The sequence below is a fragment of the Ursus americanus genome, chromosome 10 (assembly GCF_024610735.1).
Source record: "Ursus americanus isolate L20-20 chromosome 10, mUrsAme1.1.p, whole genome shotgun sequence".
Lineage (NCBI taxonomy): Eukaryota > Metazoa > Chordata > Mammalia > Carnivora > Ursidae > Ursus > Ursus americanus.
Genome location: NC_142136.1, coordinates 67,062,670 through 67,090,497, shown reverse-complemented (window position 1 = coordinate 67,090,497; position 27,828 = coordinate 67,062,670). Strand labels below are relative to the sequence as shown.

The 27,828-nt window shown below is 38.9% G+C and overlaps 2 protein-coding genes across 9 annotated transcripts in view; one reads left to right on the top strand and one right to left on the bottom strand.

The window, feature by feature from the left end:
• The window catches only part of FRY (FRY microtubule binding protein), a 429,617-nt gene extending 426,306 nt beyond the window's left edge, over nt 1-3,311 (top strand). For all 8 annotated transcript variants that reach the window (XM_087865212.1, XM_087865211.1, XM_087865207.1 and 5 more), the window contains 2 exons: nt 1,029-1,231; nt 1,853-3,311. In XM_087865212.1, coding sequence (XP_087721338.1) covers nt 1,029-1,231; nt 1,853-2,111 — 462 coding nt within the window. In that variant the 3' untranslated portion in view covers nt 2,112-3,311. The remainder of the gene's footprint in view (nt 1-1,028; nt 1,232-1,852) is intronic.
• The window catches only part of ZAR1L (zygote arrest 1 like), a 49,826-nt gene that overhangs the window by 10,953 nt on the left and 11,045 nt on the right, over nt 1-27,828 (bottom strand). The window lies entirely within an intron of this gene.

The window sequence follows — 27,828 nt, the reverse complement described above, 5'->3', positions numbered from 1 at the left end:
GGTCCTCCTTTCTCTGCTGCCTTCCCAAGCTCCTCCTCTAATACCTTACTTAAAAGGATTCCCTCAGTAAATTCTAAAACTGGTACTGGAATAGGAGGTTGTATTTAATAGTCACCTGTGTGAAGACAACTCTGGAGGGCTTTGGTTCTATACATGGTCCAGTGAGCTAGCTGGGACTGAGGAAAGATGAAGATGTTCGGCAGATCAACTTTCCAAAGAAAACAGACCTCGCCAACTTAGCTTATAAAAGAAAACAAATCTTTAAATGCACAGCAACTTTTAAAAATGCTCCTGAGATCAAACTGCAAAACAGTTGACTTCCATAGTGTATTTGGGGGGCACTAAAAAGTGACATAGGTTATCTTTTTATGATTTATCTTTTGGTACCAGTAATTTTGAGGTAAAATACCTCTTAGCTCTGTAACATGAATACTAACATTACCTTGAGATTTTTTCCTCTTCCTTAAATTATATCTTTCATGTCTTCCCATGGCATACAAATAATGAGAAAAAGTTATTTTTCAAAGAGGATCCATGTTCATGATTACACTTATTAAGCATTTATGTGCCCAACTGTACTAAGCATTTTATATACATCATCTCGTCTTTAAAGTTACCTGTGAGGTCGGTAACGTCTTCAGTCTCACAGATGAGAAAACTGAAGCACATAAAAGTCTATTGACTACGGTCCCACAATACGGTACAGATTTGGCATTTGAACCCAGCTCTACCCAAGCCTGTTGTCTTATGCATTTTAACTCTGGATATGCCCTTCTACTCAAATAGAAAACATTTTAAAGGAGATGTTAACCTCTCATCTAAGGAGAGTATCCCAGTGGTTGATACAGGAAGTTATGCAATGTATATAACCCCCTACACATACGAGGTAGTAGTTTTATTTGTTCAATTTTAGTTTACCAAGATATTAAGCTTATGCTTAACCAGACCAGAGAAATGAAAATTTTCTCTCTTGAGGATGCAAAATCTAACCTGCAACTAAATATGGTAAAAAATAATTTTTTTAACAGCTGCTAAATATGTCCAGGGAACTGAGTGACTTAAAGAAAAACCTGAAGGAGGCCACCGCGGCCATTGCAGCTGACCCTCTCTATATAGAGGGTGCATGGTCTGAGCCCACCTTCACATCCACCGAAGCAGCCATCCAGTCCATGCTGGAGTGCCTGAAGAACAATGAACTTGGCAAGGCTTTACGGCAAATCAGGGAATGCAGGTAACTCTACTGGTTCTTTTAGAAACGGTGAAAGGAAATGCATGCCTGATAGTTACTTTGTCATGATCGGGGACTGAATCACTACAGACGGGACATCTAGATATTTTATACACATCCTTCTCAGATCTTTACCATCACCACGCCAGCTATATCAGATTTCAGAACTTATACGTATAAAGTATAGGTGTTACTTCTGGTCTTTTGTCATCCCTGTAATGTTGAAACCCTTCAAATTATGTTGGGGTATACTTTGAAAACTATTATTTGAAGGTATCCTCTTCCCCCCTCCGTTTTGATAGTATAGTTAAATTCATTGGAACCAGAATGCTATAGCAAATAAATGTTTTATGATTATCAAATTCTGTTCTGAGAGTTAGAAGCTTTAGATAGTTTCATCAGAACCAGTAACATTCCACAATCAGTTATGGTGATGTTTGCAAAACTGAATATACTAAAAGCCACTGTGTTGTATCCTTCAGATGGTTAAATTGTATAGTAGTATGTCAGTTACACCTCAAAGCTAGGTTTTTTTTTAAGTAATACTCTTATACTACAAAGGCTCATAACCTTTCAACTTTGTAACAAATAGTGCCTCTAACCTATGCTGTTTTTTGACTGCAGAAGTCTGTGGCCCAATGACATCTTTGGAAGCAGTTCTGATGATGAGGTCCAGACACTACTGAATATTTATTTCCGCCATCAAACTCTGGGACAAACGGGTACTTATGCATTGGTGGGGTCTAACCAGAGCCTGACCGAAATCTGCACCAAGCTGATGGAGCTGAACATGGAGATCCGGGACATGATTCGCAGGGCCCAGAGTTACCGAGTCCTCACTACTTTTCTTCCAGACTCCAGTGTTTCTGGCACTAGTCTCTGACAGGAGCCTCCCATCCCCCATGGGTTCCAAGCTGGGGGTGCTGTCATGCTGGGGTGATGTCATTCAGTGTCTTTTCAGCCTTCAGAAGGCTTGGTCAGACTGTTCTCCCTCTTGTTACCTGTAGGACTTTTTCTAAACAGGATGACAGAACTTCCAACGTGTAGCAATACTATAAGAACCAAGGTAGCATAGAACATTCTGGGACAGACTCCATCTGTTATGCTGTGTGGCACAAAGGTGTTATTTTACTGAGGAGATGCAACTCACTACTGAAGAAAGTGACTTCCATTGCATACCAAAGCCGACTACACTGAACAATACCTTCCTTTCTAGAAACAATTTTAGATTGGCAAAAGTGCAATGTTTTCTTCACTAAAAAAAATATTTTATATTCTAAAACTTGTACATTCTTTTATTTTTCCTTTTATTTTTTTTTCTTTTTTCTTTTTTTGGTGGGCTGAGGAAGGGGCAGGCAGAATGAAGCTGGCCACTGAAAACTGTTAAGACGGTCAAAAGCTGACAGCCTGTTTATGTGAAAAAGGGAATTGTAAATGGACAATTTAATATACACTGTAATTTGAATACGATTACTGTATCTAAAAGGAGCTGCTATGAAGTACCTTTCTTATGTTGCTAGGCTACTGTTTCTGAAAGCCCTGAATCTCTTTGCAGGAGTCTGTGATTAGGACCCTAGCACCAAATATGGTCCAGATAGACCTTTTTGTAAGGGTCTTGGCTGCTTTTTACTAGAAGGTTGCTTATATGAGCATATTTATACTACAAAAGGATGAGTGTTAATTTTAACCAACTTTGCCATTTTGTAGGAAAAAGTTAAAGAAATTCACATTATAAATTCCAAGTCTTTTCACCTGTCATGCATGCATATTTTAATATCCATTTGGATAGCCAGAAGTAGAATCATAAACTATGAGTTGTCACTTTGTTACTTAAAAAATGTCATATTTTATTTGTAACATATATGTAAAGAGCCATTCTTAAGTTTTCTCCTTCAACTTAATGCTGTCAAGTGTTAGCTGTGTGCATGTAAACCAGTTGCACATCAGAAACATATTCAAAGTTGATCTATGTAACTTATTCACCTGTAAATACATTTAAAGTTTTTGTGATGTAATCTTGGTTGATATTCTATTCAGAACTTCCTTTAGACTAAAAAAAAAAAAAAAAAAGACAAAATACATACCGACCTTGGATTTTATTTCTGGTTTAGAGATCTTTGCCATTGACACACATTTACAGTTTTGCGTGTGGGCTGCCACCGTGATAACCCCGAGGGGCACCATTCATATACGTTGCGTGATTGGCAGTCACTGAGGCTGAGCAGCAAGCACAGGGACTCTATGAAGCAGGAACTATGCTATCTCTTTGGAAGTGGACACTAAGTTAAGACCGTGACCTTCAATCAGCTCTCTCTAATCAACCAAAGACAGAAATCAGAAGAGTGAGTGCTCTACTTGTCAACACCTATCATTAGATTGTCATCCTTAAAATTGTGAAACAGACTCTATAAGGAAAAGTAGGAGTTTTAATTCTGTCACCATTGCTCATCTGTCTCCACCCCACAGGAAAAACAGGGACACAGACACACACGACAATCTGTCTTCCTACTCATATTTACCTAGACTAACAAATATAACTTGCTTCACTAAATACAAAAACTAAACCTTAAGTAGTAATTTTCTGGAAATAGCCTGTAACAGGGAGTATGAGCCAGGATTTTTTTATGTTACCAAAGATAGAACTATTAACTAATTGTTATAACTTTCTTGAGAGGGAGGAGGGTTCAAGATGGCAGCACAGGAAGATCCTGAACTCACCTCCTCCAATGGACACAAAAACCAACAATTACATTAGAGTAATTCCCACAGAAGGGGACCTAGAAACTGGTCCTTCACAAAAGGAACCTAGGAACAGAGCCTTCACAAAAAGAAAAAGCCACTGAGACAGGTAGAAGAGGCAGAGATACAGTCTCACTAAAGAAAACACACTCCTGGCACAGTGTTCCATGGTCAGGAGAGTTCTCAAAGTTATTAACTTTTCCCTGAAAAGCAAGATATTTGAGATCTGTATCAGGAACCCTAACCTTCACATCCTGCACAGGAGAGAAGAGTCCCCAAAACCCATAACTATGAAAACCAAAAGGGAGTATGTCCAAGAAAATTATAGAACTACAGGGAAAGGAAAACCTATTCTTAAAAAGGCTCATGTACAGACTCACTCAACCCAGGAACCAGGGTACAAATACCAGATTGAAAAGTGCACACACCACAGGTGAATGAGACCCACTTACAAATTTTGGAGTACCTGCCAGAGAGTCAGGAGACAGCTGGGGCTCTCCACGGAGACAGAGACACTGGCAGCAGCCACTTTTGTTCACTCATTCTGCCACACTGGCCAGCACTGGCACGTGCCATTTTGGAATCCTCCCTCTAGACTCCTAATGCCAGGGAACATGCCCCACTAAGAGCCCTGTACAACCTGCATCTCAGCAGGTCCTCACAGCCAGCCAGGCTAGGCACCGGCATAACCCCATTAGCACACCTACATCAGTGGCTGCCAGCCGCACAGCCAGCTGGCACGGGGGCCACTCCTGCACAGCAATACACCCACAGCAGTGTGGCACCACTGCGATGGGAGAATGCATGCAGCCCACAGAGTGAACAGCCCTGGAGCACCTGTGTCTAGTGCACAGGTGATTGCACTTCAGGGCCCCAGGATCTCCCACATAAGGCCACTCCTTCAAGACCAGCAGACACAGCTGAACTACCTAATATATAGAAGCAGAGTTAGGCAAAATGAAGATACAGAGTAATGTGTCCCAAATGAAATAAAAAGAAAAAAATTCAGAAAAAGAACTGAATGAAGCAGGGATAAGCGAACTACCTAATAGAGTTCAAAGTAATGGTCAACAAAGATGCTTACTGAATTTAGAAGAATGGATAAAGATAGAACTTCAACAAAGAGAAAATATACAAAGGTACTTAACCAGATCTGAAGACTACAGCAACAAATGAAAAAGGAATAAACAGCAGATTCGATGATAAGGAAGAATGGATTAGTAATCTGGAAGACGTGGTACTGGAAATCACCCAAACTGAACAGCAAAAAGAAAGATATTTTTGGAAATAGGAATAGTTTAACATACCTCTCGGATAACATCAAGCATGTTAATATTAATGCTATAAAGGTCACATGAGGAAAAGAAAAAAAGGAGCAGAAAACTTATTTGAAGATAAAATAGCTGAAAAATACCCTAAACAAGGAAACAGACACACAGGCCCAAGAAGCCTAGAGCGTCCCAAACAAGATAAGTCCAAAAAGATCCACATCAAGGCACATTATAATAGAAATGTCAAAAACTAAACATAAAAAAATTGTAAAAGCAAGGAAAAAGAAATTAGTTAAATATAAGGGAACCACCATAAGACTATCAGCTTATTTCTCAGCAGAAACTCTGCAGGCCAGAAATGGCAGGCAAGAGATATTCAAAGTGCTAACAGGAAAAACAAGCTTTAAAAAAATGATACTCCAGTTTCTTTCCCAGAGTCCATAGTCTCTCATGGTTCATTCCCCCTTCTGTTTACCCCCCCCCACCTTCCTTCTTCCCTTTCTTCTCCTGGGAAACAAACTGAGGGCTTTAGAGGGGAGGGGGGGAGGGGATTGGGATAGGCCGGTGATGGGTATTAAGGAGGGCACATATTGCATGGTGCACTGGGTGTTACACGCAAGTAATGAATCATGGAACTTTACGTCAAAAACCAGGGATGTACTGTATGGTGACTAACATAATAAAAAATTATTATAAAAAAATGATACTCCACCTAATAAGGTTATTATTCAGACCTGAAGAGGAGATCAAGAGTTGACCAAATAGAGGAACCACACAGAGAACAGCAGGAGAGACAGATACATGGTACTCACGGAAATCCCACACCCAATACCACAAAATGCAGGAGGAAGGAATAGCATTAAAGGGACCATTCTCAGATTTCCCCAACCTGAGACACAACAAAACAAAACAAAAAAGCAGCAGTTTAAAGGGTAACTAGACTATAAGCAAAGGAAACTCATTTATAACCCCTAGAGCTTCTGCCCAACAATGGGAAAACTACTGCATCTCTCTCTGTGGCCATGGGTGCTGGTGAGCACCACTATTTATGTTCCCTCTCCACCAGATAGCAAGGGCAAAAGCACAGCCCAAATGCTTTCACCAGTTGGCCACCTCCACAAAGCCCCAGACCCACAGCCCACACCAGTTCCAGCCATCATCTCAAGGCGGCCACTTGCTGGAACACACTCCAGTTTCAACCATCCCACCAGAGCTGCCTTTGGGTGGCACACACCCTAACACCCCTGACCTTTACCCGCTACAGCTCCAGCCATCTCACCAAGGCAGCCTGGGCATGGGCCACCTCAGGACATGCTGGCTTCTGCTCCACCCAGCCCACCAGGATGCCCCTGCATGCAAAGCCTCAGCCTATATCCACCCAAGCTCTAGCCATCCCACCAGAGGATCTCCAGTGCAAAGTGCCCCAAAACACTGGTTTGCACCTGATATAGCTCCAGGCAGCTGGCCAAAGCTGCCAGATACATGCCATCGACACGGGGGTGCTCCAAGGCTACTCCTTTAATGTCGAGAACAGTAGCTATTTTGCCTAATTCACAGAAACAAAATGAGAAGAAGAATATGATCCAAATGAAGGAACAATACAAAACTTCAGAAAAAGAACTAAACAAAATAGAGATAAGCTACCTGATAAAGAATTCAAAGTAATGGTCATAAAGATGTTCACCAGACTTAGAGAAGAAGAGTAGATAAACTCAGTGAGAACTTCAGCAAAAGATAGAAAATATAAACGAGTTGAAGAACGAAATGACTGAAATGAAAAACACACTAGAGAGACTCAACAGCAGATTAAAAGATACAGAAGAACAGAGCAGTGACCTGGAAGACAGAATACTAGAATGCAACCAAGCTGCAAGAAAAATTTTAATTAAGAAAAGGAATTTGGGAAGATAGCAGAGTAAGAGGATCCTGAGCTCACTTCATCCCACAGACACACCAAGGCAACAACTACATCTGTGCAACTAACTCAGATAGTGGCCTGAAGACTGACAGAACAGATCTTCCGCAGCTAAGTCATGGAGAGAAGGCCCCATCAAGAAGGATAGAAAGGGCAGACACTTGGTTAAGAACCAAACTGCCAGAGTTGACAAATGGGAGGGACATCATAATCACTGAGAAGCAAGGGGACCAGACCCCACACTGGGCACCCCCAGCCCTGGATTCACACTGGAAAGATGAGTCCCCTAATGTCTGGATTTGAAAATCAGCAGGGCTTAACTCCAGGAGCATTAAAAGTCAGTGGGTCTTAACTCCAAAAGAGCCTCAGGGTGATAGGAGACTGAGCCTCTGACCTAAAAAAGTCATCACACTAAATAATTTGCCCTGAGACACAGCGCAGAAACAGCAGTTTGAAAAACACCTAGGGCATACATGAAGGAGATTTACTGACTAATTTTAGAAAGGGTGCCTGAAAAGCAGGGATCTGCAGAAAGTTTCTCTGGGAACAAAAGTGCTGATGGGCACCAATTTTCTTGCCCTACCCCAGCCTAGAGAGCTGAACACTTGTGGGAGCTGGTTCTAACCATCTTTATCTACCTCCCCAACACCATATGCTCTGCACCAACACACCACTGCAAACCCAAGCCACCCAACCCACTGGGCTTTGAAGGTCCTGTCCCTCCACTCCCAGCAGGCAGCCATGGCCAGACCAGACCAGCACCACCTCAAAGTGATTCCTGCCCTGAGAAGGCAGGGGAAATAACCACACACACTAGTGTGCCTGCAGTTCCTAGAGCTGGGCCTCTTAGCTGGCTGTGCAGGCAATCAAGCCCTGCCCTTCACTGTGCCTGCAGCTGTGACAGAGGCTACTTGAAGACGGCTAGTGTGAGTGCTGGCCCCACCCACCAGCGAATCCAGGTGGCTAAAGCTGGGCCTCTAAACAGCATAGGAAGCAAATCCTGCCCAGTGGTGCCAGAGAAAGCAAAGTGGATCACTGGGGTTAGCTGAGGTGAGGAACAGCCCCTACCACCAGTGTGTCCACAGCAATCTCACCTTAGCCACAAAAGGAGGGCACATGCAGCCCACACAGTAGATGGAATGCCTAGTTCTGATGACCAGGGGATATTACACTATAGGGCACGACAGGATCTCTCCTATATAAGGCAACTACATTCTAGACCAGGAATAGTAGCCTACTTACCTAAGAGAGTTAGAAAAAGTGAGGAGACAGAGGAATATCTCCCCAATGAAAGAACAACACAAACATCACGGAAAAAGAGCTAAATGAAATGGAGATAGACAATATGCCTGCAAGAATTCAAAGTAAAAGTCATAAAGATACTCCTCACTTGAGAGAAGAGCAGATGAATAAGTGAGAATTTCAACAAAGACATAGAAAATATATAAAAGAACCAGTCAGAAGAGAAGAATACATAACTAAAATGAAAACTACAGAAAAGGGGGTTCCGGGTTTTGGCCGAGTGCGGGCGAGGAGTAGGTGATAAGGACTGTATGAAGTTTGCTGATCTGAGAAGGTCCACTTCTTGTTCAGTGGATGATGGCATTGAACAAAAAGGATTGGTACAGCATTCTGGGGGCAGACCCATCTTCAAGTGTGTCAGACCTAAAACAAAAGTATCAAAAACTCGTATTAATGGGAAAGCACCTTCGCGTGGCTTTCTCTTCGCCCTGGCTGCCTGCTGGCTCCTCAGGTTCCAGAGAGTGTGATCATCACGCTGAGATGCTGCGTCCCCCTCAAGCAACAACACAGCACTTCTTTGAGCCAAAGAAATAAAAGGAATAAAAATGCACTTTCCAAAGGGACTGATCTTAAAGATTTGAAAGGAAAGTTTCCGAAAATCAGCAGAATATCAGCTATGGAGGGAAAGTATCTGTTTGGGGAAACGGCCAGAAGAATTAGACCTTTCGTTTCTACCTGTTAATCATTTACAATTTTACATCTAGGCAGATAAACAAGCTCCACCACGAAGAGACAAGAAAGCTGGCGAGCATCACAGGAACATTTACAAGTTCGAAGTCTAGAGATTCTTCTATGTAGCCAATGTGATCGATTTCAAGGTTTCCGTTTCCCCCACAGTGACAGCCGAGCCTTGAAGGTGATGTGGGGATGACAGAATGATTTCAGGAGTCCTCTTGCGTGGCTCTCAGCTCTTGCTAAGCTGCCAGCCCTTCTGACGCTTAACGATAGAGCTCTTTGTCTTCTACACATTTCTCCTTGGCTTTTTCCTCCATACTTATAATCTTTGATCACTTAATCTCTTTAGTTTAAAAAAAATCCTTTATTCATTCCCCAAGTTTTCATAACTGTCCTTTCCCTGTTCACCTTATTTCAGACCCTACCAAGCTTTTCCTTGTTCCATAGAGCATTCCTCCAGGTGAGCTACAACAGAATGGTTAACGTAGCTGGTACAATTGTTACTTAGACTCCCATGGTTCAAGAACACGATCCTAGGAACTCGGCGGCATGTTTCCAAATATTGTTTCTCCCCAGGCCATTCTCCTTCCAGAACAAAGGTCTTAGGAAAAAACTAGCTCATAGAAGGACTTCCTACATGTGGAAAAGACACCTCAAAGCTTTCTTTCAAAACGTATGCATGAAATGCCCCCTCATCCAGGTAGTAATTTTCTGCTTATATCACTCTCCCAAGTAATGGTCCTTTTCCTCCATGCCAAATACATTAGCGGACACCTGCAAATGACCAAGTGGATTCTATGAAGTACAGAAAACCGTTGAAAATGGATTAAGTGGTATTTGAGCTATTCACAATCAGTGTGAATTGAGCTAAGCAGAAGAAAAATAAAATTTCAAATGGTAACTAAAAAAAAAAAAGAAAGAAAGAAAACTACAGAAAAGGGAATCAACAGCAGATAAGAGGATGCAGAAGAATGAATCAGCAACCTGGAAGGCAGGGTAATGGAAAGCAACTAACCTGAAGAGCAAAAAGGAAGATCAATAATAAAAAATAAGAAGAGGTTAAGGGAACTCTGCATTATCATCAATGGTAATAACATTCCCATTATAGGGATCTGAGAAGAGAGAGAGAAGGAAGCAGAAAAGCTACTTGAAGAAATAGCTGAAAACTTCCCTAATCTGGGAGAAGAAAACAGATATGCAAGTCCAGGAAGCAGAGAGACCCTAACAAGATAAACTCAAGAAGGTCCAAACCAATACACATAATAATTAAAATGGCAAAAAGTAATGATAAAGAGAGAATCTTAAAATTAGGAAGAGGAAAAAAACCCCCCCCAAAAAAAAAACAAAAAAACAAAAAATGGTTACCTACAAGGGAAACCCTATAACGTTCACAGCTCATTTTTCACCAGATACTTAGCAGGCAAGAAGGTACTGGCATGATATATTCAATGTACTGAAAGGAAAAAACCTACAACAATGAATACCCTACCCGGCAAGTTTATCATTCAGAATTGAGGAGAGATGGAGTTTCCCAGAAAAACAAAAGTTAAAGGAGTTCACCACCACTCAACAAACCTTGCAAGTGATGTTGAAGGGAACTCTTTAAGTAGAAAGAAAAGGCCATTACCAGGATAAGAAAACTATGAAAGAAAAATTTCATAGGTAAAAGCAAGTAATTATTAAAGATAGACTAATTACTTACTAATTACTTATTAATAACCTATAAAATAGAGATTAAAACACAAAAATAGTAAAATCAATTATATCTATAAAAATTAATCAAGGGCTATACAAAATAAAAACATGTAAAATACAACATACACATACAATGTGGAGGGGAGACTAAAAATTTTGTGCTTTCAGAATGTATTCAAACTTTGCAACAACAAACTTAATATAGGCTGTTATACACTTACAATGTTATATATGAACACAACGGTAACCCCAAATTAAAAACCTATAATAACTACACAAAAAATAAAGAGAAAGGATTCAAGTGTAACACTTAAGAGAGTCATAAAAATACAAAGGAAGTGAACAAGAAAGGAAAAGAGAAGAACTTAAAAAAAAAAAACAGAAAACAAGTAACAAAATGACAATAAGTACATACTTATCCATAACTACTTTAAATGTAAATGGACTAAATGCTTTAATCAAAAGACATGGATGACTGAATGGATAAAAAGAAAACAAGACCTATCTATATGCTCTCTATAAGAGATTCTCTTCAGACATGAAGGTGCATACACAGTCAAAATAAAGGGACGGGAAAATATATCCCATGCAAGAACTAAAAGCCAAAGCAGTAATACTTATATCAGACAAAATAGAGTTTAAAACTAAAGATTGTAGCATTAGAGAAGGGCATTAAATAATGATAAAAGGATCAATCCAATAAGATGCTATAACAATTTTAAGTATCTATGTACCCACTACAGGAGCACCTAAATACATAAACCAAGTAGTAAAAGATGTAAAGGCAGAAATTGACCATAATACAATAACAGTAAGAGACTTTAATAACATACTTACATCACTGGACAAATCATCCAGACAGAAAATCAACAAGGAAATAGTGGCTTTGAATGATACATTAGACCAGATGAACCTAACAGATATATACAGAAGGTTCCTTTCAAACAGGAGAATATGCATTCCATATGGATACGGAATATTTTGAAGGATAGATCACACGTTAAGCCACAGAAAAAGTCTCAATAAATTTAAGAAATTTCAAATTAATATCAAGCATCTTTTCTGACCACAATGTATGAGACTAGAAATGAATTACAAGGGGGAAAAAAAACTGGGGGGGGGGGGAACACTTGGAGGCAAAACAACATGCTAATTAAAAAAACAATGGATCAATGAATAAATCAAACAGGAAATCAAAAAATACATGGAGACAAATGAAAATACAATAGTCCAAAATCTTTGGGACACAGAAAAACAGTTCTAAGAGGGAAGTTAATGGTGATACAGGCCTACCTCAAGAAACAAGAAAAGTCTCAAATAAATCTAAACTTATACCTAAAGGAAACAAAAGAAAAATATAGTACCAAGTTGGTTGAAAGAGAGAGAGAGAATGAGAGGAAGGAAGGAAGGAAGGAAGGAAGGAAGAAAAGAAGGAAGGAAGGAAGGATAGATCATGGTAGAAATAAAGACTAGAAAAAAATTGAAAAGATCAATGAAACCAAGATGTGGGTCTTTGTAAAAATAAACTAAATTGATAAACCTTAGCCAGATGCATCAAGAAAATTAGGAGAGAGGACTGAAATAAAATCAGAAACAAAGGAAGAGAAATAACAACCAAAACCACAAAAATACAAAAATTAGAAGACAATACTATGACAAATTATATGCCAACAAGTTGATCAACCTATTTTAAAAAATGGATAAATTCCTAGCAACATACAACTTTTCAAAACTGAATCAGGAAGAAATAGCAAATTTGAAGAGACCAATTACTAGTAACAAAATTGAATTGGTAATCAAACAACTCCCAACAAACAAAAGTCCAGGACCAGATGGCTTCACAGGTGAATTCTACCAAACAGTACAGAAAAGTGAATACCATGCCCTCCTTAATGTCCATCACCCGGTTACCCCATGTGATGTAATGAGTACTGGGTATTATATTATACAAGACTGATGAATCCTTGAACTCTGCCTCTGAAACCAGTAACACATTATATGTTAATTAATTGAATTTAAATTTAAAAAATCAAAAAATATGCCAACTCAAGAAAAATAAAGAAAAAGAAAAGGGAATACCTATTCTTCTCAAACTATTACAGAAAAATAAGACAAAGGAGAACTTCCAAAGACATTCCATGACGATAGCATTACCCTGATACGAAATCCAGACAAAAATACAAAAAGAATACTACAGGCCAATATCCCTGTTGAACATAGATGCAAAAATCATTCAACAAAATTCAACAATACTTTAAAAGGATCATTCAATATGATAAAGCAGAATTTATTCCAGGTTTACAAGGATGGTTTGATATTTGCAAGTCGGTCAATGTAATACATCATGTTAACAAGAGGAATGAAAAAAAAAACATATGATCATCTCAATAGATACAGCAAAGGCATTTGACAAAATACAACATCCATTTATGATTTAAAAAAAAATTCGGTTTTAGAGGGGAACATACCTCAACATAATAAAGACCATTATATGAAAAACCCACCACTGACACCATCGCGTATGGTGAAAACCTGAAAACATTTCCTTTATGATCAAGAACAAGACAAGGATATTAATTTTCACCACTTTTATTCAACAGACTACTGGAAGTTCTAAATCCACCAGATAAGAAAAAGAAAAAGAAGGCATCCAAATTGGTAAAGAATAAGTAAAACTGTCACTATTTGCAGATGCCATGACACTTCATATAGAAAACCCTAAAGACTCAACCAAAAACTATTAGAATAAATGAATTCAGTAAAGTTGCAGGATACAAAGTTAATATGCAACTATCTGTTACATATCTATATATCAATAATGAAATAGCCTAAAAAGAGATTAAGAAAACAATCCCACTTAACAATTACACCCAAAAGAATAAATTTAACCAAGAGAGTAAAAGACCTATACTCTAAAAACTATAAGACACTGATGAAAAAAACTGAAGATGACCCAAAGAAATGGAAAAATAAACCATGCTAATGAACTAAATTAATATTGTTAAAATATGCATACCACCCAAAACATTCTACAAATTCAATGCAATCTCTATCAAAATACCAATAGCATTTTTCACACAACTAAAATTGATCTGTAACCACAAAGGACCTCAAATAGGCAAAGCAATCATGATAAAGAAGAACAAAGCTGTAGGTATCAAAATCCCAGATTTCAAAATATACTACAAAGTTATAGTAATAAAAACAGTATGTTACTGGATAAAAAAAAGACACACAGATCAATAAAACAGAATACAGAACCCAGAAATAAACCCATAGATCAATTGATCTATGACATAGATCAATTGATCTATGACAAAGGAGGCAAGAATATACAATGAGAAAAAGATACCCTCTTCAACAAATGGTATTGGGCAAACCAGACAGCTACATGTAAAAGACTGAAATTGAGCCACTTTCTTAGACAAAAATATACTCAAAATTAATTAAAGATCTAAATGTGAGACATGAAGTCATAAAACTCCTAGAAGAAAACAGAGGCAGTGAACACTTTGACATCAGTCTTAGCAACATTTTACTAGATAGGTCTCCTCAGACAGGGGAAACAAAAGCAAAAATAAACTAGTGAGACTAAACCAAAATCAAAAGCTCTAGCACAGTGAAGGAAACCATCAACAAAATGAAAAAAACAACCCAACTGAATGGGAGAAGATATTTGTAAATGATACATCCAATGAAGGGTTGATATCCAAAATATATAAAGAAGTCATACAACTCATACCAAAAAAAAAAAAAAACCAACCCAAAAGACATAAAACAAAAAAACAAAAACACAACATATAATCCAATTTGAAAATGGGCAGAGAACATGCATAGTTTTTCAAAGAAAACATACAGATGGTCAACAGTCCAATAAAAAGATACTAAACATCACTAATCATCAGAGAAATGCAAATCAAAACCACAATGAGACATCATCTCACACCAGTCGAAATAGCTAGTATCCAACAAACAGACTTAAGTACAAAGGATAAACTGATGGTTGCCAGAGGAGAGGTGGGTACAGAGATGGGTAAAATAGGTGAAGGGGATTAAGAGGTACATACTTGTATTATAAAATAAATAAGCCCTGGAGATGAAAAGTACAACATAGCAAATACAGTCAATAATATCATAATAACATTGTATGGTGACAGATGGTGACTACACTTATCATGGTTAGCACAGAGTAATGTATAGAAATGCCGAATCATTATGGCATACACCTGAAATTAATATAGCACAACATGTCAACTATACTTTTAGTAATAGAAAAGGAAAGTTCATGGTAATGTTAACGTTCTGTATCTCAATAGGTATTTGGGTTACATGGGTTATATATATACACATTTACTAAAATACAATGAATGCACAAGAAAAATATGTCCAGTATATAGCATCTAAGTTGTATATCAATAGAAAAATAACTGCAAACTAAATTGGTCTAATGATATGCATGCTAAAGTATTTAGGATAAAGTGTTATTGTCTGCAATTTACTTTGAAATGTTTCAAAAAACTAAAATGGAATGAAGGATGGACAGAGGAATGGATACATGACTAGACAGTGAAAAATCAAGTATAGTAAAATGTTAAAGATAGATTCTATGTGATGGATATATGAGTGTTTACTGTAAAGTACTGTCAATGTTTGAATATGTTCATTAAAAAGCACTTTTAAAAAATGAGGATAGGTTATGGACTTATTGTACAACACCAAGCTTATGAACTCTTGTATTAGAGGGTCCTAATAGGAGAAGAAAGACAGAAAGAGGCAGAAAATTTATTTGAAGAAATTAATAGTTGAAAATTTCCCTAAGCTGGGAAATCCAGGTGTAGGAAGCACAGAGAGCCCAAACAATACCAACCCAAGGAGATCCACACCAAGACACAAATAACTAAAATCTCAAAAATTAAACAAAGTGAGAATCATAAAAACAGAAACAAACAATTTACATACAAGGGAAACCCCATATGGCTATACACTGATTTTTCAACAGAAACTGTGCAGGCCAGAAATGAGTGGCATAATATATTCAAAGTGCTGAAAGGAGAAAGCCTACAATCAATAATACTCTATCTGGTGAGTTTATTATTCAGAACTGAAAGAGAGATAAAGACAAAAGTTAAAAGAAGTTCATTACCACTCATACACCAGGACATCTCTGGTCAGTCCTCCCTCTTGTGCAAAGAGCCCTGGGACCCCCCCGCCCCGGCCCAGCGTGCACCCACTTCATCTTCAGCTGTCCTGTCAGAGCGCTATCTGGCTCAGGCCATCCCCACAGGGCAGCCCCAACACAGAGTGTCCCAGAAACTCCAGGCAACACCAGTCACAACTCCAGCCAGCCAGCCAAAATCACCATGCGATCTCAGTCTACACAGGAGGCAACCATATACAAGACCATAGTTTTAGAGAAGCACTTGTTCTGCCTCATTCATAGAAACAAACAGAGAAAATCAAGCAAAATGAGACAGAGGAATATGCTCAAATCAAAGAACAGGACAAAACTTAAAAAAAATAACTAAATGAGATAATGACTATCTGATAAAGGGTTCAAAGTAATGGTTACAAAGATGCTCCCAAAACTAGGGAGAAGAGTGAAATAACTCATAACTTCACCGAAAAGAAAATATAAACAAGAATCGATCATAGTTGAAGAATACAATAACTGAGATGAAAATTATACTAGAAGGAATCAATAGATTCGAGAATGAAGAAAAATCAATGACCTGAAAGGGTAATGGAGAACACCTGAGCTAAAGAGCAAAAAGAAAAAATTATTTTTAAAAAAACGAGGATAGGTTAACGAATCTCCTAGACAACCTCCAATGAACAAACATTCATGTTATAGAGGTCCCAGAAGAAGGGAAGAAGGGGCAGGTAGAAAACATATTTGAAGAAATAATAGCTGAAAATTCCCCAAACCTGGGGAAGGAAACAGACATCCAGGTTCAGGAAGCATAGAGTTTGAAACAAGATGAACCTAAGGAAGTCCAAAACATGACACATACTAATTAAAATGTCAAAAATTAGAGAGAGAGAGAGAGAATCTTAAAAGCAGTAAAAGCAACCAGTTACACAGGAGGGAAGCCCCATAAGGCTATGAGCTGACTTTTCAGTAGAAACTTGCAGGCCAAAAGAAAGTGGCATGATATATCAAAGAACTGAAAGGGGAAAACCTGCAACCAAGGATACACAACCTAGCAAAATTATCATTCAGAAGTAAAGGAGAAATAATGAGTTCCTTAGACAAAGAAATTTAAAGGAGTTCATCACCACCGAACTGGCCATTCAAGAAATGTTAAAGCAAGTTCTTTAAGTGGAAAAGAAAAGGCCACAATTAGAAATAATAAAATCATGAAGGGACAAATTTCATGAGTAAAAGCAAACATAGAATAAAGGTAGTAGAGCAATCACTTATAAAGGGAGTATAAAGGTAAAAGTAGTAAAAATCATTTGTATCTACAAAATTAGTTAAGGAGACCCACAAAATAAAAAATGTAACAAATAACAATCTATGCATAAAACATGGAGGGCAAAGGAATAAAAATAAAGTTCTTTCAGAAGTGTTATAACTTAATTGACCATTAATCTAATACAGACTGCTAAATTAAGTACTTAGAGTGTTAAAGTGATCCTGGTGGTAACCACAAACCAAAACCTATAATTGATACACAAAAAAATAAAAAGAAAGAAAACCAAGCATAACACTAAAAGTGATGAATCACAAAGAAAGAGCAAAAGAAAGGAAAAGAAAGGAACTATAAACAACCAGAAAACAGTCAAATGGCAATAAATACATACCTACGAATAATTACTTTAAGTGTTAATGATCTGAATGCTACAACTGTAAGACATGAAATGACAGAATGGATGAAACACCAAGATCGATGTACACGCTGCCTACAAGAAACTCACTTAAGACCTAAGGACAAGTATGAGCTGAATGTGAAGAGATGGAAAAAAGATATTCCATGCAAAAATCAGGGGGAAAAGGCCTGGGTAGCTGCACTTGTATCAGACAAAATAGAGTTTAAAACAAAGACTGAATAGCCAAAGCAACCTTGAAAAAGAAAAGCAAAGCTGGAGGCATCACAATTCCAGACTTTATATTAAAAAGCTATAGTGATCAAAATAGTATGGTACTGGCATAAAAAACAGAAACACAGATCAATGAAACAGAAACACAGATCAATGAAACAGAAACACAGATCAATGAAACAGAATAGACAACCCAAAAATGAGCATACAACTATATGGTCAATTAATCTTCAACAAGGAGGAAAGAATATCCAATGGGAAAACTGGACAGCAACATGCGAAAGACTGAAACTGGACCACTTTTCTTACGCCAAACAAAAATATAAACTCAAAATGGATTAAAGAACTAAATATGAAACATGAAACCAGCAAAATCCTAGAGAACACAAGCAGTAACCTCTTTTACATCAGCCATAGTAACTTCTTTCTAGATATGTCTCCTGAGGCAAGGGAAACAAAAACAAAAATAAACTCTAGGGACTACATCAAAATAAAAAGCTTCTGCACAGTGAAGGAAACAATCAACAAAACTAAAAGGTAGCCTACTGAATGGGAGAAGATATTTACAAATGACATATCCAATAAAAGGTTAGTATCAAAATTGCACAAAGAATTGATACAACTCAACACCCAAAAAAGAAATACTCCAATTAATAAATGAACAGAGGACATAAATAGACATTTTTCCAAAGAAGACATACAGATAGACGACAGACACATGAAAAGATGCTCAACATCACTCAGCATCAGGCAAATACAAATCAAAACTACAATGAGATAATCACCTCACACCTGCCAGAATAGCTAAAATCTAAAACACAAGAAACAGCAAGTATTGGTGAGGATGTGGAGAAAAAGGAACACTCTTGCACTATTGGTGGGAATGCAAACTGGTGCAGCCACTCTGGAAAACAGTATGGAAGTTCCTCAAAAAGTTAAAAATAGAACTACCCTAGGATCCAGCAATTGCACTACTGGATATCTACCCAAAAAATACAACAACACTAACTCAAAGGGATACATGCACCCCAATGTTTATAGCAGCATTATCTACAACAGCCAAACTACAGAAGCAGCCCAAATGTCTATAGACTGGTGAATGAATAAAGAAGTGGTATATATAAACAATGGAATATTATTTAGCCATAAAAAGAATGAAATCTTGCTATGTGCAATGACGCGGACGGATCTAGAGAGCACAATGCTAAGCGAAATAAGCCAGTCAGAGCAAGACAAAGACCATATAATTTCATGCATGTGTGGAATTTAAGAAACAAAACAAATGAACAAATAAAAAAAAGGGGGGGGAGAGACAAACCAAAAAACAGACTCTTACCTATAGAGAACAAACCAAAGAGGAGGTGGGCGGGGAAATGGATGAAGTGAAGGGGATTAAGAATACAGTTATCTTGATGATCACTGAGTAACCTATGGAATTGTTGAATCACTATATTGTACATCTTTTTTTTTTTAAAGATTTTATTTTATTTATTTATTTAACAGAGATAGAGACAGCCAGCGAGAGAGGGAACACAAGCAGGGGGAGTGGGAGAGGAAGAAGCAGGCTCATAGCAGAGGAGCCTGATGTGGGGCTCGAACCCAGAACGCTGGGATCACGCCCTGAGCCAAAGGTAGACGCTTAACCACTGTGCCACCCAGGCGCCCCTATATTGTACATCTTAAAAGAACATAACACTGTATGTTTGCACTGGAATTAAAATTTAAACAAATAAAGGGGGGATATTTCAATAGTACATTGTAATCTACAGTCATAAAATGTAGTGGCGGTAGTTTTTCTTCTTAATTTTATAAAACAATAGAGATTTGCTAAATTTTCTACTTTTCCTCTATTTCTTCACTTCCTCTTCTCTGAGTGTAGGTGAGGAAAACTCTGTAAGAGAAAGGCCCCTAAAGCTACAGCCCCACCCCAGCTGAGCCCAGTAATAATTACAGACCTACAGTCAAGTCTCCTTGGGTATTGTGTTGTCCCTCTGTTACTGAAGCATTAATTCTCACCTCCCCAAGGACACAGAGGACTGGGAAGGAGATGAGGGGTAGAGACAGCCACCGAAAAGAGAGGGTAGATATCTAACAGATGCTTGCATGATAAGAGAAATGCTTCCTCGTATCTCAGTGCTTTCTGGCACAGAAACATTATACACATTTTATCCACTGGCATAAAAAAAGCAATTTAGATAGGTGCACCATAACTTGGACTTAAGCTGTTTAAAATTATGGTCTCCAAATAGAGTGTTTTAGAAAGAGCACCATACATTTTAGAGATACATGTAAGTCTTATTCCTGCTAAGTGAGAACACTAAGAAAATGTGTTAGTGCAACTGTGAATAAAGATGCTTATAACAATTAGCCACACACACACACACACACACACACACACGCACAGAAGCAGGTCTTAAGGTGCTTCTGGTTCCAAATCCTAACACTGATCTTTCTAATGAATTGTAGACTCATAGAAATAAGGGTACCTCCTGCTGCTTGCATCAATAGCTTATACCTGCTTCCAAATACCTGCCCGAAGTAAACATTAGTGTCCACAGGTGAACTTTATACTATGTTAATTATACCTCCATAAAGCTGAGTGTTTTAAGATTTTGATACACTTACTTAGGATTATTAACATTTGAATACCTATCATGAGCCGAGCTTTCTCCTACATTCAGTAAATACTCACTGTGTTCCCACTGTGAGCTAGGCACTATTTCAGGGGATACTACAGTTATCAAAACAGATGACATCTCTCTATTCAAGGAGCTTCTATTTTAGTGGGGGAAGATATACTTGTCTATGTCAGGTGGCGCTGAATGCGATGAACAAAACAAGGACAGAGAGTAAGTGGGGTGTGGTGCTACTTCAGAAGGGGTCAGAGAATCCTTTCTAATAAGGTGAGATCTGAGCAGAGGTCTCAATGAAGTGAGGACACAATATGAGTTTCTGGGAGAAAGAGCATTCCACAAAGGGAAAAACAAATGCAAAGATCCTGAAGCAAGAGCATGATCCTGTTGTTGAAGGGATAGCAAGGAAGCTAGCGACCAGAGTGAAATGAATGAAGAGGAGAGTGGTCAGAGAGAACAACAAAAGGGTTATGTGAGTCAGGAAGGACTTGGTCCTTTACTGAGTGAAGCGGAAAGTCACTGGATGTTTGGGGGCAGAGCAATGATGTGCTTTTGTTGTAAAAAGATCATTCTGTTTGAATGATGAAAAAATTCTGGAAATAGGCAGCGGTGGTGGTTTTACAACATTGTGAATGTACTTAATGCTGCTGAATTGTGCATTTAGAAATGGTAAATTTCATGTCATATATATTTCACAATAAAAGCAAATTTTTAAAAAAGGATCGCTCTGGCTGCTGTGTGTAGAATAGACACAGAAGGGCAGGAGAAGAAAGACCAGCTAGGCTTGAGGAAGGACCAACTAGGGGCACCTGGGTGGCATATGACTGTAGGTTTTGGCTCAGGTGGTGATCTCAAGGTTGTGAGTTCGAGCCCTGCATCAGGTTCCATGCTCAGCGGGGAGTCAGCTTGATATTCTTTCTCCCTCTCCCCCTCAAATAAACAAATCTTAAAAAAAAAAAAAAAAGACCAGCTAGAAGGCTGTTACAATAATGCATCAATAGGTAATGAAGGCTTGAGCTGGGGTACCTGCAATGGAAGTGATTACAAATTGGTATATTCTGGAAATATCCCAGAAGTAGAGCTAACATGATTTGATGATAACACATGGAACATGAGAGACTCCAAAGTTTGGCCCAAACCAGTAGGAGAATGGAATTGCCATTTACAGAGATAAAGTAGTACATGTTTGAGAGGTGGAAATCAAGATTTAATTTTCAGACATGCTAACTATGAAATACCTAATTACACGTCCAAGACCAGATGGTGAGCAAATGGGTGGATATGCGAGTCTGTTGTTGAGAAGTCTGGACCAAAGATATATAGATGGTATTTTAAAGCCCCGGAAGAAAAATTAGAATTCTCGCCTGTCTCCCTTGTAAGAATCCGAGTGTAAGAACAATGAATTTGAAACCTAGTTGCACATTACATCATGTGGGAAACTTGAAACACCAATACCCAGGCTCCACTGCTCTGGAGATTGATGTAATTGGACTGAAGTGTACTCAAATTCCAGGGCTATTTAAGGGTTGAAATCTGTTGCCAAGATTGAAACATTGCCTTAGTGATTCTCAAACCTAAGAATCACCAGGGGTGCATGACAAAAATGAAGATTCCCTCAGTCAAATCCAAAGCAGGGTCTACCAAATAAGCAATTTAATAACTACCCCATCTGGGAAAACATTTAATTCGAAGAAATTTATTCTCCAGCAAAGTGCTCTTCGACAGCACACCACCAATGGTTTTTTGATGTGGGCTGTTTGTGGAGTGATTCAACCCCAAATCTGTCATTGTTTTGTGACTTTTTATTTGAGGTCACCAGAAGTGAGCAGCTCAAATTCACTGCAGTCCATGTACAGATCAGTTTCCCAGAAGATGCTTCCTTCTCGGTCACCATCGCCGCCAGCCCAGACACTGATTTTAACAGCAATCTTCTGCTCTAGTACTGTGTGCTAATTCAGGTTCCAAGAACTTTAGCCACTGCCACCAACTTCTAGAAGTTCCTGAGCCATGGGGTTCAGAAAACTCCTCCTTGCTTCCCTCTGTTTCCAACCCCTTTCTCATTTCTATTTCAAAGAGTCCAGAGACGGAAATTCATGTCACCCAGTTGTACTAGCTATCCTTCCTCAAGCCCATCACCATCACCCAGAGGAGTGGTTGTGAACCTTCAGTGTACATGAGAACCATTAAGAAAACTCCTAAAAGATTCAGAAGCACAGGCCCTACCCCAGATTCCTTAAATCAAATGCTGAGGGGAGGAACCTGCCTTAGAATTTATAGTTCTTATGACTTTAAGTGGCAGCTGTGGTTGAGAACCACTGATCTAAAACCCTCCTGCTCACACCTCTTTCCTCATTGACTAGACTATAGCTTATTGCTCATTGCCTCCTTCTTCACCCCAGCCTCTGATACTGTTTTCAGGGACTGCAACATCCTCATGCATGACCACAGAAAATCTTCTCCCCTTGGTTTTCGCATTCTTACCTCCAGAGGTCTTCACCCTCTACTCCACCTTGACCACCCGATTTCATGGCTATATCAAAACCCTATTAGTAGCAGTAAGTGTACCAGCTGCAGCACCTCACTCTTCAGCATCTCACTAGGGAATCTTTCCAGTTCCCTTTTACTCTTGCTCCCACCCACTCTCATAATTCTCCCATCATAAATAACAACCTGTAGATCTCACTACTTTTCCCACTACCCATCCCCTACCTTTACTCCTCTGCTAAACAAATTTAAATTCCAGGGACTATAGTCATTCCCTTGCTGACATTCTCAAATATCTTACACCTGTCTTACTCAACTAGTTAAAACTAAGATCTACACCTCCCATGCCTGCACCAGAATCCCCTACATGTGACATTACTAGAACACAACTGCAACAAAGCATAGTTCAAACAGCACCTACTCTCAAAATAAGCTCCCAATGCAATCAGAAAATCCTATAATACAATTACGCTTTCCTGATAATATCAAATTCCCAGTACTTTACTTCATTCCTTGCTTTTCCTCCTCAGCTTCCCACCCCTTTCCCTTCCTATCTGCCTCAGCTAATGACTTTGCTTCAGAGTGCATTGAGTACATAACACAGGGGGTCTCATCTTCACCCCCAAATCCATAAACTTATTTTTAGCCCCATGTCCTAGGTGTTCCATCCTTTTACAATAAAGAAAATATTGTTTTCACTTGTGCTCATCTCTTCTCCCTTTTCAAGGACTTTGCTCCTGTGGGCATGTCCTCTACCAGCTGTACCATCAATTTCTCTCTACTGAATTTTTTTTTCTCTCTACTGAATTATTTCCAGTAATATACAGACTTACTCTATACCTCACTTTTCCCCCAAATGTCCTTCTGGCTACCACTAATTTCTCTGCTTTTTAACAACAAAACTTCTAGAAAGTATTATCTCTATTCACTGTCTTGACTTTCTTCACTCTGGTTTCCATCCCCACCATTCCACCAAAAACTTCTTTCAAGATCATCAGTAACCTTCGTGTCACCATCCCAACAGACATGTCTATCTGCATCTTTCTCACTCACCACAGGAACCGACTCAGTTGACCTTGCAATACTGTTTTAGCTTTGCTTTCATGACACCATCCTCTTCCTCTCCCTCTTGATCTCCTATTTTACCTAACCTCTAACCTCTTGCTAGTCAAAGTGTGACCCAGAAGACCAGCAGCATTAATAGCATCTGGGAGTTTGTTAGATTTGCAGACTCAGACCCCAAACCTACTGGATCAGACTCTGCAAGTAACACAATCACCAGATAACTCCTGGGACATGAAAGTTTTAGAATCATTGCTCTACATGTCGGTGTGTCGTCAGAGCCCTGTGCTGCACTTTCCTCCTTGATGGTCCCATCCAGACCCAAGGCTTTAAAAACTATCTATTTTTTTATTTCCAAATCTCTCTCACACAGCTCTGACAGCCTTCTTAAATTCCAAATTCATATACTCAAGAGCCTACATGACATGTCTATTTGGATGTCTCAAATATTTCAAACCTAATATGTTGAAACAGAAACCCTCCCCCATCTCACTACATAGCTCCACCAAAGTAAGAACAGCTGTTTACTGAGCCCTCACAATGCTACAGGTATCATCTTCAGTGCATAACACATATCAGCTCCTTTAGTCCTCACACCACCACAAAGAGACCGGTACTAGGATTGTCCCCATTTTACAGAAGAGTAACTGAGACATGGAGAGTTGAGTAGAGGCATATCTTGTTTTATTGTGCTTCATTTTACTGCCCTTTGAAGGTTTGTGGCAACTCTATGTCAAGCAAGTCTATTGTTACCATTTTTTCCAATAGAATTTACTCACCTTGTGTCTATGTCACATTTTGGTGGTTCTTAAAATATTTCTACCTTTTTCATTATTGTATTTGTTATGATGATCAGTGATCTTTCATGTTACTACTGTAATTGTTTTGGGGTGCCTCAAACTGAGCCCATATAAGATGAAAAACTTAATCAGTAAATGTTGTGTGTGTTCTGACTGTACCACCAACCAGCTATTCCCCTATCTCTCTCCCTCTCCTCAGGCCTCCCTTTTGCCCGAGACACAACAATATGGAAAGTAGGCCAATGAATAACCCTACAACGGCCCCTCAATGTTCAAGTGAAAGGAAGAGTTGCACATCTCTCACTTTAAGTCAAGGCTAGAAATGATTAGGCTTAGTGAGGAAGGCATGTCAAAAGCTGAGATGGGCCAAAAGCTAGGTCTCATGAGCCAAACAGGTGGCCAAGTTGTGAGTGCAAGGGAAAGGTTCTTGAAGGAAATTAAAAGTGCTGCTCCAGTGAACACACAAATGATAAGAAAGTAAAATAGTCTTATTGCTGATATGGAGAAAGTTTGAGTGGTCTGGATAGAGGAAGATCAAGCCAGCCACAGTGTTCCCTTAAGCTAAAGCCTAATCCAGAGCAAGGCCCTAAGTCTCTGTAATTCTAGGAAAGCAGAGAGAGGTGAGGAAGCTACACAAGTTCAAAACCAGCAGAGGTGGGTTCGTGAGGTTTGAGGGAAGAAGCCAGCTCCATAACATAAAAGTGCAAGGTGAAGCTCTAAGCACCGGTGTAGAAGCTGCAGCAAGTTACCCAGAAGATCTGCCTAAGATAATTCATGAATGTGACTACACTCAACAATAGATTTTCAATGTAGACAAAACAGCCTTCTGTTGGAAGAAGATGCCATCAAGGACTTTCACAGCAAGGAGGAGAAGTCAAGGCCTGGATTCAAAGCTTCTCTTGTTAGGGACAAATGCAACTGGTGACTAAATTGAAAACAATGCTCATTTATCATTCTGAAAATTCTAGGGCCCTTAAGAATTATGCTAAGCCTACTGTCTGTGCTCTATAAATAGAACAAAGCCTGGGTGACAGCACATTTGTTTACAACATGTTTTACTGAATATTTCAAGCCCACTATTGAGACCTACTGCTCAGAAAAAGATTCCTTTCAAAATATTACTGCTCACTACTTGGTGTTATATGCAAATAATGAATCATGGAACACTACATCAAAAACTAAGGATATACTGTATGGTGACTAACATAATAAAAAATTATTATAAAAAAAAATTACTGCTCACTGACAATGTACCTGGTCACCCAAGAATTCTGATGGAGACATACAATGAGATTAGTGTTCTTTTCATGCCTGTTAACACATAATCCATTCTACAGCCCATAGATCAAAGAATAATTTTCACATTCAAGTCTTATTTTTTTTGGTTATTTCTTAGTTTTTTTTCCATCAAATTATTTTATTTTTTTTAAAGTTCCATGATTCATTACTTGCATATAACACCCAGTACACCATGCAATACGTGCCCTCCTTACTACCCATCACCAGCCTATCCCATTCCCCCACCCCCCTCCCCTCTGAAGCCCTCAGTCCATAGTCTCTCATGTTTCATTCCCCCTTCTGTTTACCCCCCTTTCTTTATCCCTTTCTTCTCCTACTGATCTTCCTACTTATGTTCTATAAATGAGTGAAACCATATGATAATTGTCTTTCTCTGCTTGACTTATTTCACTTAGCATTATCTCCTCCAGTGCCGTCCATGTTGCAGCAAATGTTGAGAAATTGTTCTTTTTGATGGCTGAGTAATATTCCATTGTATATATGGACATCTTTTTTTTTCTAATAATTTTTTATTATGTTAGTCACCATACAGTATATCCCTAGTTTTTGATATAAAGTTCCATGATTCATTACTTGTGTATAATACCCAGTGCACCATGCAATAAGTGCCCTCCTTAATACCCATCACCAGCCTTTCCCAATCCCCCACCCGCCCCCTCTGAAGCCCTCAGTTTATGGACCACATCTTCTTAATCCAGTCATCTGTTGAAGGGCATCTCGGCTCCTTCCACGCTTTAGCTATTGTGGACATTGCTGCTATGAACATTGGGGTGCATATGGCCCTTCTCTTCACTACGTCTGTATCTTTGGGGTAAATACCCAGTAGTGCAATGGCTGGGTCATAGGGTAGCTCAATTTTTAACTTTTTAAGGGACCTCCACACTGTCTTCCAGAGTGGCTGTACCAACTTGCATTCCCACCAACAAGGTAGGAGGGATCACCTTTCTCCACATCCTCTCCAACAATTGTTGTTTCCTGCCTTGTCAATTTTTGCCATTCTAACTGGCGTAAGGTGGTATCTCAGTGTGGTTTTGATTTGAATTTCCCTGATGGCTAATGATTTTGAACATTTTTTCATGTGTCTGTTAGCCATTTGTATGTCTTCATTGGAAAAGTGTCTGTTCATATCTTCTGCCCATTTTATAATTTGTTTATTTGTTTCTTGTGTATTGAGTTTGAGAAGTTCTTTGTAGATCTTGGATACCAGTCTCTTATCTATAGTGTCATTTGAAAATATCTTCTCCCATTCCATGGGCTGCCTCTTAGTTTTTTTGACTGTTTCCTTGGCTGTGCAGAAGCTTTTTATCTTGATGAGGTCCCACAAGTTCATTTTTTCTTTTGTTTCTCTTGTCTTTGGAGATGTGTCATGAAAAAGACATTCAAGTCTTATTATTTAAGAAATACACTTCCAACTGCTATAGCTGTCATAGACTGTGATTCCTCTGATGGATCTAGGCAAAGTAAACTGAAAATTTTCTGAAAAAGATTCACCATTCTAGGTGCCATTAAGAACATTTGTAATTCACAGGGTGCCTGGGTGGCTCAGTGGGTTAAGCATCCAACTCTTGATTTTGGCTCAGGTCATCATCTCAAGGTCATGGGATCAAGCCCTACATCCCAGCTCCACACTCAGCATGGAATCTGCTCGTCCTGCTCCTTCTACTCCTCCCCCCATGTTCTCTAA